The 17,829-nt window shown below is 43.9% G+C and overlaps 1 protein-coding gene across 1 annotated transcript in view; it reads right to left on the reverse strand.

Annotated features, from left to right (window-relative positions):
- The window catches only part of ube3c (ubiquitin protein ligase E3C), a 50,275-nt gene that overhangs the window by 14,600 nt on the left and 17,846 nt on the right, over window positions 1–17,829 (reverse strand). Inside the window, exons 16-19 of the mRNA XM_014180661.2 lie at window positions 17,319–17,406; window positions 15,763–15,860; window positions 12,930–13,062; window positions 8,755–9,002 (exon numbers count right to left, since the gene is read on the reverse strand). Of these exons, the coding sequence (XP_014036136.1) occupies window positions 8,755–9,002; window positions 12,930–13,062; window positions 15,763–15,860; window positions 17,319–17,406 (567 nt within the window). The remainder of the gene's footprint in view (window positions 1–8,754; window positions 9,003–12,929; window positions 13,063–15,762; window positions 15,861–17,318; window positions 17,407–17,829) is intronic.

Genomic DNA, 17,829 nt, shown 5'->3' on the forward strand with positions numbered 1-17,829 from the left:
TAATTGCATGATGTAGGGTTAAGATTTCCCTTCACTGGAACTAAGGGGCCTAGCCCGAACCACGAAAAACAGCCCCAGACCATTATTCCTCCTCCACCAAACTGTACAGTTGGCACTATGCATTCGGCAGGTAGCGTTCTCCTGGCATCCGCCAAACCCAGATGTTGAAGCGTGACTCATCACGCCAGAGAATACATTTCCACTGCTCCAGAGTCAAATGGCGGCAAGCTTTACACCACTCCAGCCGACGCTTGGCATTGCATTGTGATCTTAGGCTTGTGTGCGGCTGCTCGGCTATGGAAACCCATTTCATGAAGCGCCCGACGGACAATTCTTGTGCTGATGTTGATTCCAGGCAATTTGGAACTCGGTAGTGAGTGTTGCAACCTAAGGACAGACGATCTTTACACGCTATGGGCTTCAGCACTTGGCAGTTCCGTTCTGTGAGCTTGTGTGGCCTATCACATCGCACCTGAGCTGTTGTTGCGCCTAGATGTTTCCATTTCACAATAACAGCACTTACAATTGACAGGGCCAGCTCTAACAGGGCATACGTTTGACGAACTGACTTGTTGGGAAGGTGTCATTCGGTGCCACGTTGAAAGTCACTGAGCTCTTCATTAAGGCCATCCTACTGCCAATGTTGGTGTACGGAAAATGCATGGCTGTGTCCTCAATTTTATACACGGATGTGGCTAAAATAGCCAAATCCACTAATTTGTTGAAGGGGTGTCCACACATACACAGTTGAAGTCGGAAGTTTACATACACCTTAGCCAAAAACATTTAAACTCAGTTTTTCACAATTCCTGACATTTAATCCTAGTAAAAATTCCCTGTCTTAGGTCAGTTAGGATCACCACTTTATTTTAAGAATGTGAAATGTCAGAATAATAGTAGAGTGATTTATTTCAGCTTTTATTTATTTCATCACATTCCTAGTGGGTCAGAAGTTTACATACACTCAATTAGTATTTGGTAGCATTGCCTTTAAATTGTTTAACTTGGGTCAAACATTTCAGGAAGCCTTCCACAAGCTTCCCACAATAAATTGGGTGAATTTTGGCCCATTTCTCCTGTCAGAGCTGGTGTAACTGAGTCAGGTTTGTAGGCCTCCTTGCTCGCACACGCTTTTTCAGTTCTGCCCACAAATGTCCTATAGGATTGAGGTCAGGGCTTTGTGATGGCCACTCCAATACCTTGACTTTGTTGTCCTTAATCCATTTTGCCACAACTTTGGAAGTACAGTCGTGGCCAAAAGTTTTGAGAATGACACAAATATTAATTTTCACAAAGTCTGCTGCCTCAGTTTGTATGATGGCAATTTGTATATATTCCAGAATGTTATGAAGAGTGATCTGATGAATTGCAATTGATTGCAGTCCCTCTTTGCCATGCAAATGAACTGAATCCCCCCCCAAAAACATTTCCACTGCATTTCAGCCCTGCCACAGAAGGACCAGCTGACATGTCAGTGATTCTCTCGTTAACACAGGTGTGAGTGTTGACGAGGAGAAGGCTGGAGATCACTCTGTCATGCTGATTGAGTTTGAATAACAGACTGGAAGATTCAAAAGGAGGCTGGTGCTTGGAATCATTGTTCTTCCTCTGTCAACCATGGTTACCTGCAAAGAAACACGTGCCGTCATCATTGCTTTGCACAAAAAGGGCTTCACAGGCAAGGATATTGCTGCCAGTAAGATTGCACCTAAATCAACCATTTATCGGATCATCAAGAACCTCAAGGAGAGCGGTTCAATTGTTGTGAAGAAGGCTTCAGGGCACACAAGAAAGTCCAGCAAGCACCAGAAGCGTCTCCTAAAGTTGACTCAGCTGCGGGATCGGGGCACCACCAGTACAGAGCTTGCTCAGGAATGGCAGCAGGTAGGTGTGAGTGCATCTGGACGCACAGTGAGGCGAAGACTTTTGGAGGATGGCCTGGTGTCAAGAAGGGCAGCAAAGAAGCCACTTCTCTCCAGGAAAAACATCAGGGACAGATTGATATTCTGCAAATGGTACAGGGATTGGACTGCTGAGGACTGGGGTAAAGTCCTTTTCTCTGATGAATCCCCTTCCGATTGTTTGGGGCATCCGGAAAAAAGCTTGTCTGGAGAAGACAAGGTGAGCGCTACCATCAGCCCTGTGTCATGCCAACAGTAAAGCATCCTGAGACCATTCATGTGTGGGGTTGCTTCTCAGCCAAGGGAGTGGGATCACTCACAATTTTGCCTAAGAACACAGCCATGAATAACAGCCATGAATAAAGAACGTTACCAACACATCCTTCGAGAGCAACTTCTCCCAACCATCCAGAAACAGTTTGGTAACGAACAATGCCTTTTCCAGCATGATGGAGCACCTTGCCATAAGGAAAAAGTGATAACTAAGTGGCTCGGGGAACAAAGCATCAATATTTTGGGTCCATGGCCAGGAAAATCACCAGACCTTAATCCCATTGAGAACTTGTGGTCAATCCTCAAGAGGAGGGTGGACAAACAAAAACCCACAAATTCTGACAAACTCCAAGCATTGATTATGGAAGAATGGGCTGCCATCAGTCAGGATGTGGCCCAGAAGTTTATTGACATCATGCCAGGGCAGATTGCAGAGGTCTTGAAAAAGAAGGGTCAACACTGCAAATATTGACTCTTTGCATCAACTTAATGTAATTGTCAATAAAAGCCTTTGACACTTATGAAATGCTTGTAATTATACTTCAGTATTCCATAGTAACATCTGACAAAAATATCTAAAGACACTGAAGCAGCAAACTTTGTGGAAATTAATATTTGTGTCATTCTCAAAACTATATAAATAAATATAAATTCAGGAAAAAAGAAACCTCTCACTGTCAACTGTGTTTATTTTCAGCAAACTTAACGTGTAAATATTTGTATGAACATAACAAGATTCAACAACTGAGACATAAACTGAACAAGTTCCACTGACATGTGACTAACAGAAATTGAATAATGTGTCCCTGAACAAAGGGGGGGTCAAAATCAAAAGTAACTGTCAGTATCTGGTGTGGCCACCAGCTGCATTAAGTACTGCAGTGCATCTCCTCCTCAGGGACTGCACCAGATTTGCCAGTTCTTGCTGTGAGATGATACCCAACTCTTCCACCAAGGCACCTGCAAGTTCCCGGACATTTCTGGGGGGAATGGCCCTAGCCCTCACCCTCCCATCCAACAGGTTCCAGAGGTGCTCAATGGGATTCAGATCCAGGCTCTTCGCCGGCCATGGCAGAACACTGACATTCCTGTCTTGCAGGAAATCACACACAGAACGAGCAGTGTGGCTGGTAGCATTGACATGCTGGAGGGTCATGTCAGGATGAGCCTGCAGGAAGGGTACCACATGAGGGAGGAGGATGTCTTCCCTGTAACACACAGTGTTGAGATTGCCTGCAATGACAAAAAGCTCAGTCCGATGATGCTGTGACACACCGCCCCAGACCATGACGGACCCTCCACCTCCAAATCAATCCCGCTCCAGAGTACAGGCCTCGGTGTAACGCTCATTCCTTCAACGATAAACGCGAATCCGACCATCACTTCTGGTGAGACAAAACCGCGACTCGTCATTGAAGAGTACTTTTTGCCAGTCCTGTCTGATCCAGCGACGGTGGGTTTGTGCCCATAGGCGACGTTGTTGCCGGTGATGTCTGGTGAGGACCTGCCTTACAACAGGCCTACCTCAGTCCAGCCTCTCTCAGCCTATTGCGGACAGTCTGACACTGATGGAGGGATTGTGCGTTCCTGGTGTAACTCGGGCAGTTGTTGTTGCCATCCTGTACCTGTCCCGCAGGTGTGATGTTCGGATGTACCAATCCTGTGCAGGTGTTGTTACACGTGGTCTGCCACTACGAGGACGATCAGCTGTCCTTCCTGTCTCCCTGTAGAGCTGTCTTAGGCGTCTCACAGTACGGACATCGCAATTTATTGCCCTGGCCACATCTGCAGTCCTCATGCCTCCTTGCAACATGCCTAAGGCACGTTCACGCAGATGAGCAGGACCCTGGGCATCTTTCTTTTGCTAGTCAGTAGAAAGGCCTCTTTAGTGTCCTATGTTTTCATAACTGTGACCTTAATTTCCTACCGTCTGTAAGCTGTTAGTGTCTTAACGACAGTTCCACAGGTGCATGTTCATTAATTGTTTATGGTTCATTGAACAAGCATGGGAAACCCTTTACAATGAAGATCTGTGGAGTTATTTGGATTTTTACAAATTATCTTTGAAAGACAGGGTGCTAAAAAAGGGACCTTTCTTTTTTTTCTGAGTTTATATATTATTTGTTATGATAACAATTAGGTAATGATAAAGTCATACAAATCAGACTAGCATAAAACCTCAACAGAACAGTGAACAGAAGAATCAAACAATAACAACAATGGATATCGGTGAGAGAGCCATCTTCGCTGTTTGCAATTCAAAACCAAGATTAAAAGACTGACCGGAACATCAGATAAAGAAGCGATAAGACAGTAAATCAGTTCACATCGGTGCAAGAGCACAAAACAAGAACACAATTTGTCTAAAACACACAGGCCTTAAAGTCCGCCTGCCTCAAACTTTATAAATGTCAATTCTCACCTTGACCTGGGCTGCCATTAAGAACCTTGGCCGAGCAGGTGACTCATAAAACCGGGAGCTAATGTACTGGAATAGTCCTAAAAAAGAGCCCGTTCCAGGCATTAAAATATACAGGTCCTAATAAATGATTGCACTAAAAACCCTGACCACATCAGCTAAATGGATTATAAATCTAGGCCATTTCCATAATGCATGCATCTTAAACATACAGGCAGGCATAAATCAGGGTCTATTTTCTAAACACAGGTTAATTGCGCAACTTCAAACACAGTCAATTTTTTATGCAAATTAATCCACTTAGCATTTCTCGGGTGGCTCTTTCTGAATTCCTCGACCATATGCGCTGCGTACCCACTTGAAACCTATCAATAACAATAACACAGTGCCGGGAAGAGGTGGCACTAAGTATACGGAGGGAGAGAAAAAAAACCTGTGGCATTTTCTTTATTTAAATTTTTTTTTTTTACAGCCACTTTATTTATGGGTGTTTATTGCCAGAAATTGTGCCAAAATGACTCGGGATAAAACAGATTAATTATGGCCCGGACCCTTTTAATATAAGTGAGTGCAGTGGCAACGCAATTAAAGCAGATCGCAGCGCCATCAGGGAGAATAAACGCCCAACAACATTGCAGGTTGCCTTCTGTTAGCTGCCAAATAAATTCCTTAATTTACAACATTAAGAATCAATAAAAATATAATGCCTTTCAAACGCATCGCTATCAATCAGGGGTGCAACCCAATGCACCTCTAAAGGGGAACTTTTAGTCCGACCGGGGAGATTAATGAGCAAAGGCACTGGGGAAGAGGGAGGGAGGGTGGACGGTACAAACACACACAAGACTTCAGCCACCCCTGAAAGAGTTTGGAGGCTAGGTTAGGGCTAATACCAGGCTTTGTTTGCGGTTTGCTCCACATGTCCTACTGAAGGTTACTGGATCTTGGCTGGACGGTGACAGTGATGTTGGGCAGTGAGACTGGCATCAGGAGACCGCTCTCTTTACTACCCTGACAAAAATGTCCGGAAGAAGAGAGGCACCGAAAACTGCACCCTGCGGGCACAGAAGCTTAAAGGGGGAAGTTCTGTATTTTACAACTTGATGTAACTTGATGTTCCTCGCCCTGAAAGTAGTCTATGGGTCAGGAGAAACTGTAATCCATTTTGTTTTCTTTAAACAGTCACTACAAACTACAGCTAGCCTAACTTTAGCAACCGTGCATTTTCTCATTTCACGATCAAATCAACACAATTATTTGGTTTGAAGTTAACTTGAGGTGATATATAAAAAAAAAACATTACATTACATAAAAACATTTACATGACACATTTGCCACTATCCAGTGCTCGACTTGGACTGTAATAAGTGTCCGTACTGTTTATATTCAGGTGCAGGAGCTCCACAACACTTTTGAGCTAATCCTACATAAGAGGAACTGGAGCTCAAGCAGTGGAACATTTGAGGTGCCAGTACTCGGCTCAGCAGAGCTCCTGTCCAAGTCAAGCACTGCCCGTCACTTCCAATGGCTTGTAGAAACTAGTAAGAACGGTGAGAGGCACCGGCAACCTTGGACTCGAGATGCTAGAGAGCACAGATAATAATACTGAAGACTATGAGAATTCAATATGCTTTTATGCTCAGTGGAATTGTATACTCATGAGGTCTGTAAAAAATGTAAATCATACACACGTGTTGTTAAGTGGTTTCCGTTTGTGGCGTCAATCCCTGATACGTGTCAGTTGGGAGGACAAGTGAGGAAGAGGGATGACCGGCGTCCCATATTGTGATGTCCAATCCCATTTCAGTGAGTACCCCAGACCGGCCCACTCCTGATGATAATACATTACCTCCACGACAATGGCAGGCCGGGAGGTCATTATTGAACTATATTAATCTCCTGTGTCCCATAGGCCTTAGTGTGTGTACCGCGCATCTCTCCACGCAGCAGTGATGCAATCCTAATCTATAACGGTTCCCTCTTTCCCCCACCCCGGGGCGCAGGTAATAACAGCACTAAACAAATATCAATACACCACTCAAACGAGCACTCACACGTCCTATTTATGGGGGGAAAAAGGGATCTTAAGGTAGGGTTAATTGAAAGTCAAATTCAAATTAATTTCCCCTGCCTTAATTGCCTGAGCCATTAGCTGTAGTGATCGGGGAGGGGGAGCAGAGCGCGTTTCTATCAGCTGACTAGCCATTTCTCACCGCGGGATGGAAAATGTGGAGACACCAGTCCCAAATGGCACCCTAATTCCCTCTGTGGCGCACTGCTTTTAACAAGCAGTGCACGATATATATGGAATAAGGTGCCATTTGGGACAACTCCCAGGAGGAGTTATGGCGCTCTGATGAGTGGACTGGACCATCATGCAAAGAGAGAGAGCGCAAGAGCACAGCGAGAGAGAGAGAGAGAGGACTTTAGACGCTCCGGACTGTAAAACAGATCAAAATGCTATTACCACATTCTTTGACCGCTTATTTATGTCCCTGTCGGCGGGGGGCTAGCACTGATTTAGCGCCCGGCCAAATGCAATCGCTACACAAACAACGAGGCAGGAATCATAGGCTAATGGAAGGCCTAATTGAGAGGCGGTCGGTTGTCATGAGGTAATTCTTCTCCCGTTGAGAATGAGATGACCCCTCCCAGACACACACACACACACACACACACACACACACACACACACACACACACACACACACACACACACACACACACACACACACACACTCCCACACTCCCACAGCATCTCGATAAACAATCTGCTGGCACATGCATTAAATAAGATTTAAAAACATTCGGCTATAATAAATAGTGCGGTCAAAGGGGGAGGAGGGGGCAGGGAAAACAATACCTTCAACAGATTACGCATAGGACTAATGAACCAAACTATGCTTTGTACAAGAATCGGGTCCAAGTTCTATGTCTTATTTCATTCAAAATTGTCACTTTCTTGGACATCAAACACAAAATCAAGGACAACGAACACAGTTGTTTGATATGCAGTCAAGTTAAAATACTAGCAGCCATTAGATCTTATAATGAATCAGCCTCATCTCTGTACTGTACCTCTATTATTCAATAACATAGGGTTGGTTGACTCCCAGATGACCTGCTGGTGTCTGGGGCACAGTGTGACCCTCAGAGGGAACACCAGGGGGCATGGCAAAACCCCCTGCAAGAGGTAGCGGAGCACAGTGCTGCTGACTACATTTCACATCTCATTAACTGATTAGACGGTCATCACACATTGGTTGGTTTTCCATCTAATTACCACATTAGGAGGTGCTTGTTGTTTCAGTTAATGCTTGAAGACACCTGGTGATCATTTGGAGCCAACATACAGATATGCACACAAACACCTTGTATTGCTTAATAACTACACCCTTGGGTGCTTCTTAATTATTAAAAGGTAAACTATGCAAAAATCACTCCACCATTTCCTGGATGCTAAATTTCAAATGGTTCGCTTAAATTTCAGTTTATGTGACAAAACATGCAAGTATAGTGTAGAGAATCATTGTACCATCCAAACAGCTGTGGTATATATTTACCATAACCAAAAATATTGTATTTTCAGCTGTTTGAAGCTGGTGTACAAAACCGAAAGTAAGACGCAAAAAATGGAACCTAAGAACGGGAAGCTTAGAAATAGCGCACAAAGAACAGATCTACCGCTTCTTAGTAATTGCTTTCAATGAGAATGACAGATCCATAACACACATTTCTATGTGAATTTGGTCGGGTCGCCCCAAAAAGTTACATACTGCAGCTTTCAATTGGTCAGTTCCTGCCGCAAGCATTTTAGCATAACATCCCATTCTTCCATTGTCTATGATGACAGCATTGACATTGTCCCCACTCTACACTGTATTGGCTACACGAGACCACTGATCACACACATTGGTTTCTGTTGACTTTTAGAGAGACCTGGAATCAGAGCGGTCTGTCTGTCAGCTAAGACAGCTCGCCTGTGGGCCTGGGTGGTCCAGTGGTCAGTGGCGCCCGCCTACAGCACGTTTTCCCGTGTCGGCGTGGGTTTGAATCCAACCCACTGCCTTTGTGACACACTATATATATCTATCTTTCCTCTGTCGTCTCTCCTCTATTATATAAAATTGCACAATAAAATGTTTCTATTTATAACTTTACCTTCCCCAGTATCCGTCCCAGGAAGTAGTAGTGTCTGGCGAAGGAGTCCCCCACTAGCATCTGGGCGGTGGGGCTAGGGTAAAGCAGGCCCTCGTTGGTGGTCTTGAAAAAGCCCTGGTTGGGGTTGAAGCCCGACTTGAGCAGCTCGTTGAGGAACTCGCGGAAGATGCCCCCGCCGTCGATGCCCGCCTCGTCCAGACCGTGGGCGTTGAGTAGGTGCACCCGGACACGTTTCTTCAGGTCCGGCTCTGGATATACGGGACACGAAGGGAAATCAAGTTAGTAGAGAAAATATACACTGAGTGTATAAAACAAGACAAAGACAGCCCAGGTGAAAGTTATGATCCCTTATTGATGTCCTCTATTAAATCCACTACAATTAGTGTCGATGAAGGGGAGGAGACAGGTTAAAGGATTTTTAAGCCTTGAGCCAATTGAGAGATGGATTATGTATGTGTGCCATTCAGAGGGTGAATGGGCATGACAAACGATTTAAGTGCCTTTGAACGGGTATGGTAGTAGGTGCCAGGCGCACCGGTTTGAGTGTGTCAAGAACTGCAAAGCTGCTGGGTTTTTCACTATCAAAAGTTTCCTGTGTGTATCCAGAATGGTCCACCACCCAAAGGACATCCAGACAACTTGACAACAAAGGGGTGCAACTCAATATTAGGAAGGTGTTCTTAATGTTTTGTATACTCAGTGTACATACATGTAATAATTAAATATGTGTAGGGATAATAGGGAAAATACACGACATTACCAAAAATATGTGAACACCTGCTAGTTGAACATCTCATTCCAAAATCATGGGCATTAATATGGAGTTGGTCCCCCCTTTGCTGCCAAAACAGCCTCCACTCTTCTGGGAAGGCTTTCCACTAGATGTTGGAACATTGCTGCAGGGACTTGTTTCTTTCAGCCACAAGAACATTAGTGAAGTCGGGCACTGATGTTGGGCGATTTGGCATGGCTTGCAGTCGGCGTTCAAATTCATCCCAAAGGTGTTGGATGGGGTTGAGGTCAGGGCTCTGTGCAGGTCAGTAAAGTTCTTCCACGCCTAGGGCACAGAGGGCCTCCCGAGTGGCGCAGCTTTCTAAGGCACTGCATCGCAGGGGAGGGTTTGGCCCGGCCGGGATTTCCTTGTCCCATCGCGCTCTAGCACCTGTAAGTTGACTTCGGTTGCCAGCTGGACAGTGTTTCCTCCGACACAATGGTGCGGCTGGCTTCCGGTTTAAGTGAGCAGTGTCAAGAAGCAGTGCGGCTTGGCAGGGTCGTGTTTCAGAGGACGCATGGCTCTCAAGCTTCGCCTCTCCTGAGTCCATAGGGGAGTTGCAGCGATGGGACAAGACTGTAACTACCAATTGGGTAGAAAAAGCGGTCTTGACAAACCATTTCTGTATGGACCTCGCTTTGTGCACGGGGGCATTGTCATGCTGAAACAGAAAGGGCCTTCCCTAAACTGTTGCCACAAAGTTGGAAGCACAGAATTGTCTAGAATGTCATTGTATGCTGTAGCGGTAAGATTTCCCTTCAATGGAACTAAGGGGCCTAGCCCGAACCATGAAAAACAGCCCCAGACCCTTATTCCTCCTCCACCAAACTTTACAGTTGGCACTATGCATTGAGACAGGTACAGTTCTTTCGGCATTCGCCAAACCCAGATTTGTCCATTGGACTGCACGCTGAAAGCCAATGAGCTCTTCAGTAAGGCCACTGTATTGCCAATGTTGTCAATGGAGATTGCATGGCTGTGTGCTCGATTTTATACACCTGTCAGCAACAGGTGTGGCTGAAATAGCCAAATCCACTCATTCGAAGGGGTGTCCACATTCTTTTGTATATATAGTGTATCTATTTTAGAGTTTATATTTCTCCCCATTTCCACATGTCAAGAGGCATGATTTCTTTGACCTGAGGAATAATCAAATCAAACCGTATAAAAGAGGTCACGTTTCAGAATAATGAATGTACGGTGATAAATCAGAGCAGCTATAACTTCTAAAGACACATGAATGATATAGATCACCTTTCCAGCCCCTCGAAGGCAGGGCCACCTACTACTACAGTTTTTAATCATGTGACCCAACAAAAGTGCTCTTCTAAATTCAAACACAAAAAGAGGTGACTAAAAATAATTGATTTCCCCGCTTTTATGCGAGCCATTAGAATAACCACGATCACAATTATGCTTTAGTGAAATCCAATACCACAGAGACCGATGGGAAAGCTAACCTTCATTTCTAATGGGATCTGCAACCTCGGCTAGAATATCTGGATTTTATGGACCGCAAACAGAAGACAAATACCGTCTTGTGCTGCGTCTCAATAATATCTCCTTTCTAATGTGCACTCGTTCACTACTTCCCACAAATCTAAAAGCATTGGATTGGTGGAGGTATGGGCTTGTGAGACTATACACCATATTTATTAAACCAGTCATTTCCATCCAAACCCGTGAAGAGAAGTGAACAAGTGCACACTTTGGGAGAAAGGAGAGATTATTAGGACGCAGACCGAGACATACAGTGCCTTCGGAAAGTATTCAGACCCCTTGACTTTTTCCACATTTTGTTACATTACACCCTTATTCTAAAATGTATTAAATAAATACAAATCCTCAGCAATCTACACACAATAACCCATAATGACAAAGCGAAAATAGGTTTTTGGACATTTTTAAAAATGTATTACAAATAAAAAACAGAAATACCTTATTTACGTAAGTATTTAAACCCTTTGCTATGAGACTTGAAATTGAGCTCAGGTGCATCCTGTTTCCATTGATTAACCTTGAGATGTTTCTACAACTTGGAGTCCACTTGTGGTAAATTCAATTGATTGGTCATGATTTGGAAGGACACACACTTATCTATATATGGTCCCACAGTTGACAGTGCCTGTCAGAGCAAAAACCAAGCCATGAGGTCAAAGGAATTGTCCGTAGAGTTCCCGAGATAGGATTGTGTCGAGGTACAGATCAGGGGAAGGGTAGCAAAACATTTCTGCAGCAAATAAGGTCCTCAAGAACATAGTGGCCTCCATCATTCTTAAATGGAAGAAGTTATGAACCACCAAGACTCTTCCTAGAGCTGGCCGTCCGGCCAAACTGAGTAATCGGGGGAGAAGGGCCTTGGTCAGGGAGGTGACCAAGAACCTGATGGTCACTCTGACAGAGCTGTAGAGTTCCTCTGTGGAGATGGGAGAACATTCTAGAAGGACAACCATCTCTGCAGCACTCCACCAATCAGACCTTTATGGTAGAGTAGCAAGTCAGAAGCCACTTCTCTGTAAAAGGCACATGACAGCTCGCTTGGAGTTTGCCAAAAGGCTCCTAAAGACTCTGACCATGAGACACAAGATTTTCTTGTCTGATGAAATGAAGATTCAACTCTTTGGCCTGAATGCCAAGAGTCACACCTGGAGGAAACCTTGCACCATCCCTTCAGTGAAGCATGGTGGTGGTAGCATCATGCTGTGGGGGTATTTTTCAGCGGCAGGGACTGCGAGACTAGTCAGGATCGAGGCAAAGATGAACGAAGCAAAGTACAGAGACAGTACTTTGTTGAAGCACCTTTGGCAGCAATTACAGCCTCAAGTCTTCTTGGTTATGACGCTACAAGCTTGGCACACCTGTATTTGGGTAGTTTCTCCCATTCTTCTCTGCAGATCCTCTCAAGCTCTGTCAGGTTAGATGGGGAGTGTTGCTGCATAGCTATTTTCAGGTCTCTCCAGAGATGTTAGATCGGGTTCAAGTCCGGGCTCTGGCTGAGCCACTCAAGGACATTCAGAGACTTGTCCCGAAGCCACTCCTGCGTTGTCTTGGCTGTGTGCTTAGGGTCGTTGTCCTGTTGGAAGGTGAACCTTCGACCCAGTCGAGGTCCTGAGCTCTCTGGAGCAGGTTTTCATCAAGGATCTCAAAGGGTCTGAATAGTTATGCAAATGTGATATTTACATATTGTATTTTTAATAAATTAGCAAACATTTCTAAAAACCTGTTTTTGCTTTGTCATTATGGGGTATTGTGTGTATACTGAGGAAAAAAAACTAATGTAATCAACTTTTGAATAAGGCTGTAACCTAACAAAATGTGGAAAAAGTCAAGGGGTCTGAATACTTTCCGAAGGCACTGTATCCCTCCTCATCAAGTCGTATCCCTTCTCAGCCTAACCACGTACCGTTTTCTGGGGAGAGCTTGTCGTAGGCGTCCTCGTAGATGTAGTTCCGTCTGATGGTGACGATGATCCCGTCCAGAAGCGGCCCGTCTCCCTGTACGTCCCGCTTGTCCGCGTAGATCAATCTCTGGAAGATCTTCGCCACAGGGACACACAGAGATAATATGGCAAGCCGTTTTAATGACAGACTACCTATAGCCAGACTACCTATAGGTTTTAAAGGACCTCTATTGACTATATGGACTATTTCTAATTTATGTAGTCAACAATAAAAGGCGATTTTATTTGAAACTAATTTAACTGAGGTGAAAATAAATATTCAGTCATACATATTACACAAGGGTTTTGGTTTTCTAACAAGTATACATACGCTTTCAAATATATTGGCACCCTTGCACTTTATAATGGAGTGCAATGGAGCAGAATGTTCTGTTTTTCCTTCTAAAAAAAATGATTGAATGCTATTTTTACCCTGTAGGCACCTGCAACATACCACAGGTGAGAAATTACACAGTAAATGAGAATCTTTGCCTCCGACCAAATTCATTCGAATTTTGAATAAATTAGTCCAGGCCAATTTTTTTTACATCCATTTAATTATTTATTTGATATTCTTCTTGGTCCTTTGCAGTTGTAAATCAAACAAATACATGTGCAAACACCAAAAGCTTTTTCCATTTCAACTTATTTTAGAAGAATGTGTGAATTAGAGGTCGACCGATTAATCGGAAAGGCCGATTAATTGTGGCCGATTTCAAGTTTTCATAACAATCGGAAATCGGTATTTTTGGACGCCGATTTGGCTGATTTAAAAAAAATAAAAAATTGACCTTTATTTAACTCGGCAAGTCAGTTAAGAACACATTCTTATTTTCAATGACGGCCTAGGAACGGTGGGTTAAGTGCCTTGTTCAGGGGCAGAACGACAGATTTTTACCTTGTCAGCTCAGGGATTCAATCTTGCAACCTTACGGTTAACTAGTCCAACGCTCTAACCACCTGCTTTACATTGCACTCCACGAGGAGCCTGCCTGTTACGCGAATGCAGTAAGAAGCCAAGGTAAGTTGCTAGCTAGCATTAAACTTATCTTATAAAAAACAATCAATCAATCATAATCACTAGTTAACTACACATGGTTGATGATATTACTAGTTTATCTAGCCTGTCCTGCGTTGCATATAATCGCTTAGGTACACGTTGCTCCAGCCATAAACATCAATGCCTTTCTTAAAATCAATACACAAGTATATATTTTTAAACCTGCATATTTAGTTAATATTGTCTGCTAACATGAATTTCTTTTAACTAGGGAAAATGTGTCACTTCTCTTGCAAACAGAGTCAGGTTATATGCAGCAGTTTGGGCCGCCTGGCTCGTTGCGAACTGTGTGATACTATTTCTTCCTAACAAAGACAGCCAACTTCGCCAAACGGGGGGATGATTTAACAAAAGCGCATTTGCGAATAAAGCACAATCGTTGCACGACTGTACCTAACCATAAACATCAATGCCTTTCTTAAAATCAATACATAGAAGTATACATTTTTAAACCTGCATATTTAGCTAAAAGAAATCCAGGTTAGCAGGCAATATTAACCAGGTGAAATTGTGTCATTTTGCGTTCATTGCACGCAGAGTCAGGGTATATGCAACAGTTTGGGCCGCCTGGCTCATTGTGAACTAATTTGCCAGAATTTTACGTAATTATGACATAACATTGAAGGTTGTGCAATGTAACAGGAATATTTAGACTTAGGGATGCCACTTGTTAGATAAAATACGGAATGGTTCCGTATTTCACTGACAGGAAAAACGTTTTGTTTTCGAGATGATAGTTTCCGGAATCGACCATATTAATGACCTAAGGCTCGTATTTCTGTGTGTTATTATGTTATAATTAAGTCTATGATTTGATAGAGCAGTCTGACTGAGCGATTGTAGGCAGCACCAGGCTCGTAAGCGTTCATTCAAACAGCACTTTCGTGCGTTTGCCAGTAGCCCTTCGCAATGCATTGCGCTGTTTATGACTTCAAGCCTGTCAACTCCCAAGATTAGGCTGGTGTAACCGATGTGAAATGGCTAGCTAGTTAGCCGGGTGCGTGCTAATAGCGTTTCAAACATCACTCGCTCTGAGACTTGGAGTAGTTGTTCCCCTTGCTCTGCATGGGTAACGCTGCTTCGAGGGTGGCTGTTGTCGATGTGTTCCTGGTTCGAGCCCAGGTAGGAGCGAGGGGAGGGACGGAAGCTATACTGTTACACTGGCAATACTAAAGTGCCTATAAGAACATCCAATAGTCAAAGGTATATGAAATACAAATCGTATAGAGAGAAATAGTCCTATAATCCTATAATAACTACAACCTAAAACTTCTTACCTGGGAATATTGAAGACTTATGTTAAAAGGAACCACCAGATTTCATATGTTCTCATGTTCTGAGCAAGGAACTTAAACGTTAGCTTTTTTACATGGCACATATTGCACTTTTACTTTGTTCTCCAACACTTTGTTTTTGCATTATTTAAACCAAATTGAACATGTTTCGTTATTTATTTGAGGCTAAATAGATTTTTTTGATGTATTATATTAAAGTTAAAATAAGTGTTCATTCAGTATTGTTGTAATTGTCATTATTACAAATAAATAAATAAATAACCCCCCCCCCAAAAAAAAATTGGCCGATTAATCGGAATTTGGCCTTTTTTTGGTCCTCCAATAATCGGTATCGGCGTTGAAAAATCATAATCGGTCGACCTCTAGTGTGAATCATGCAAGGGTGCCAATATATTGGAACGCATCTGTATGGAGCAATATGCAGAGATGACATGCAGAGTACCTTGACTCGTTCCTCAAAGGGCACGACGAAGGGAAGCTCGGTCAGAATGGCCAAGTGTCTCTCCTCAGACACAGACAGCTGTGGAGGCTCCATCCCCACTAGAATAGAATAGAACATGTTTTTGTCCTGTAAGGGAACTTCTTCAACAGAAATACAGTACAACAACAAGGCTTAAACTGCTCTACAACAGTCAATCTGTCTGTCTTCTACCCATTCATCTATTTATCTATTCATTTATCCATCCCTCCATCAATTAACCCATCTAACCACACTATCCTACCATTCATCAATCTGATCCTCCATCTAGGTATCTATCCATCCGCCTCTAATTCATCCATCCATCCATCTATAAATGCCCAATGCAGCGCCATGAAGGGTTTCCATGACGACATAGTGTGTGGACAGATACTGAGACAGCACTGTGTGGTAAATGTTTAACCAGCCTGCGCGGAGCCCATAGGTTCCTTTACCAGAACCTAAACCCACACTCCTTCCCTGCAGTCTCCCAGAAAACCCAGACACTTCTTCATGGAAGGGGTTAAACCCAGAAAACACCCAGACCCCATTTTTCCTGCCTGCTACCTTACTCCCTCCCCAACTGCTAACCTGCTAGGCCCTCTCCCCACCCAGCGCTCAATCCTGCCTCAACCCCTCTCTCACTAACACACACTTTTAATTAACTCAACGGTGAGCTGCCCGTCCACCTGACTGGCCGTTTCCATTAAGCAGACGTTCGTAACCGTTTAGAACCCAAAACTGCCACAACAGCAGAGTTAAAGCACCATTCTCTCTCTCCCCCCCCCCCCCTTCCCCTTCATTGTCCCCGTTCGAGCGCAATTATTCTGCTCAATTAGTCAATCCTATCTGCATTTCGGCCATCAGGTTTCCATCGGTGAGGAGAAATACGGCCCGGGGGTGGTCAATACGTTAGCCATTCATCACCCGAGGGCCTGTCCATTTAAGGAAATGAAAAAAGGGAAGACAAACATACAGCCAGACATGTCTGAGCTCATCAGGACTCTCAGGCTAATTTAATTGATCCTGTATCGGGGCTGGGTGGAGTGGCATTAGGCAGATCATACACGCATTGTTATCCGTTTGTTTTCACACCTGCTCTCTCTCTCTGCCCACTGCCGGAGGCCCTTTGATGCAGCTCTAAATTAAACAACATATGATGTTGGTTGTCTCGCTCTCGGCCCATTGCCATCCCTGGCTAACGCATCGGGAGTGACTCGAAGGAAAATAACATACCTGAGATTACACCTGAGCTGACCTAAGAGCTTAATTCACCAGAGATGGCACAGTGTTCCCTGTACCCAAATTATGGTGCGGCAACTAGGGTGTTCCACTGCACTTCTAAAATCTGTGACGACAATCAGTGGTCGGTTCACGCATAGCAGGAACTAGGGTTGTCACAATACTTCAAAGTATCATAGAGTTAAGTCTGCTTCCTGTTTCCTTTTTTTGCCATGGAAAATCGTGTTATCGTGATACTGGTATCGTGAACAAACCTAACTGGGACTACTTTTTTTTGTGGGATCTATATTGTATCGTACCATCCAGTGTGGACTGCAGGGGCCCGATGCGTCCCATCCTCCGCGTCCTCCACACGTGTCTGGCCGAGGGGACGTACAGCTGGGTCACCTGGAGAGGGAAGAGCAGGGCTCCAGTCAGAGTGACTGTGCTAACAACATCCTACATAGGAAATAACGTGGGTCTAATACAATGGCCTAACAGTATGCCAGAGGGACTATGTTTATGCTCACTTTCCAGTATTCCCAGTACGCATTGAATGTATTATGGTGTATTGTTGTAGTGTATTTTGTATGCTGACCTTACAAAATGAATTTCCGTGTACACGGACAATAAAGTGATCGTAATGTATCATGTACATTTACACAGATACTCCTCAAAGGCATGTCAGTAGCACAGTTCATGAGAACATTGCATGCATCTCCACCATAGATGTCACTAAGTTGTTTATCAACTATAATTACATGTAACGCCAAGAGCTTAAAGTTGTGTTCATGACCACTGTATGCAGTCATAACGGTGCATTGATAAAAG

Source organism: Salmo salar, chromosome ssa29 (assembly GCF_905237065.1).
Source record: "Salmo salar chromosome ssa29, Ssal_v3.1, whole genome shotgun sequence".
Lineage (NCBI taxonomy): Eukaryota > Metazoa > Chordata > Actinopteri > Salmoniformes > Salmonidae > Salmo > Salmo salar.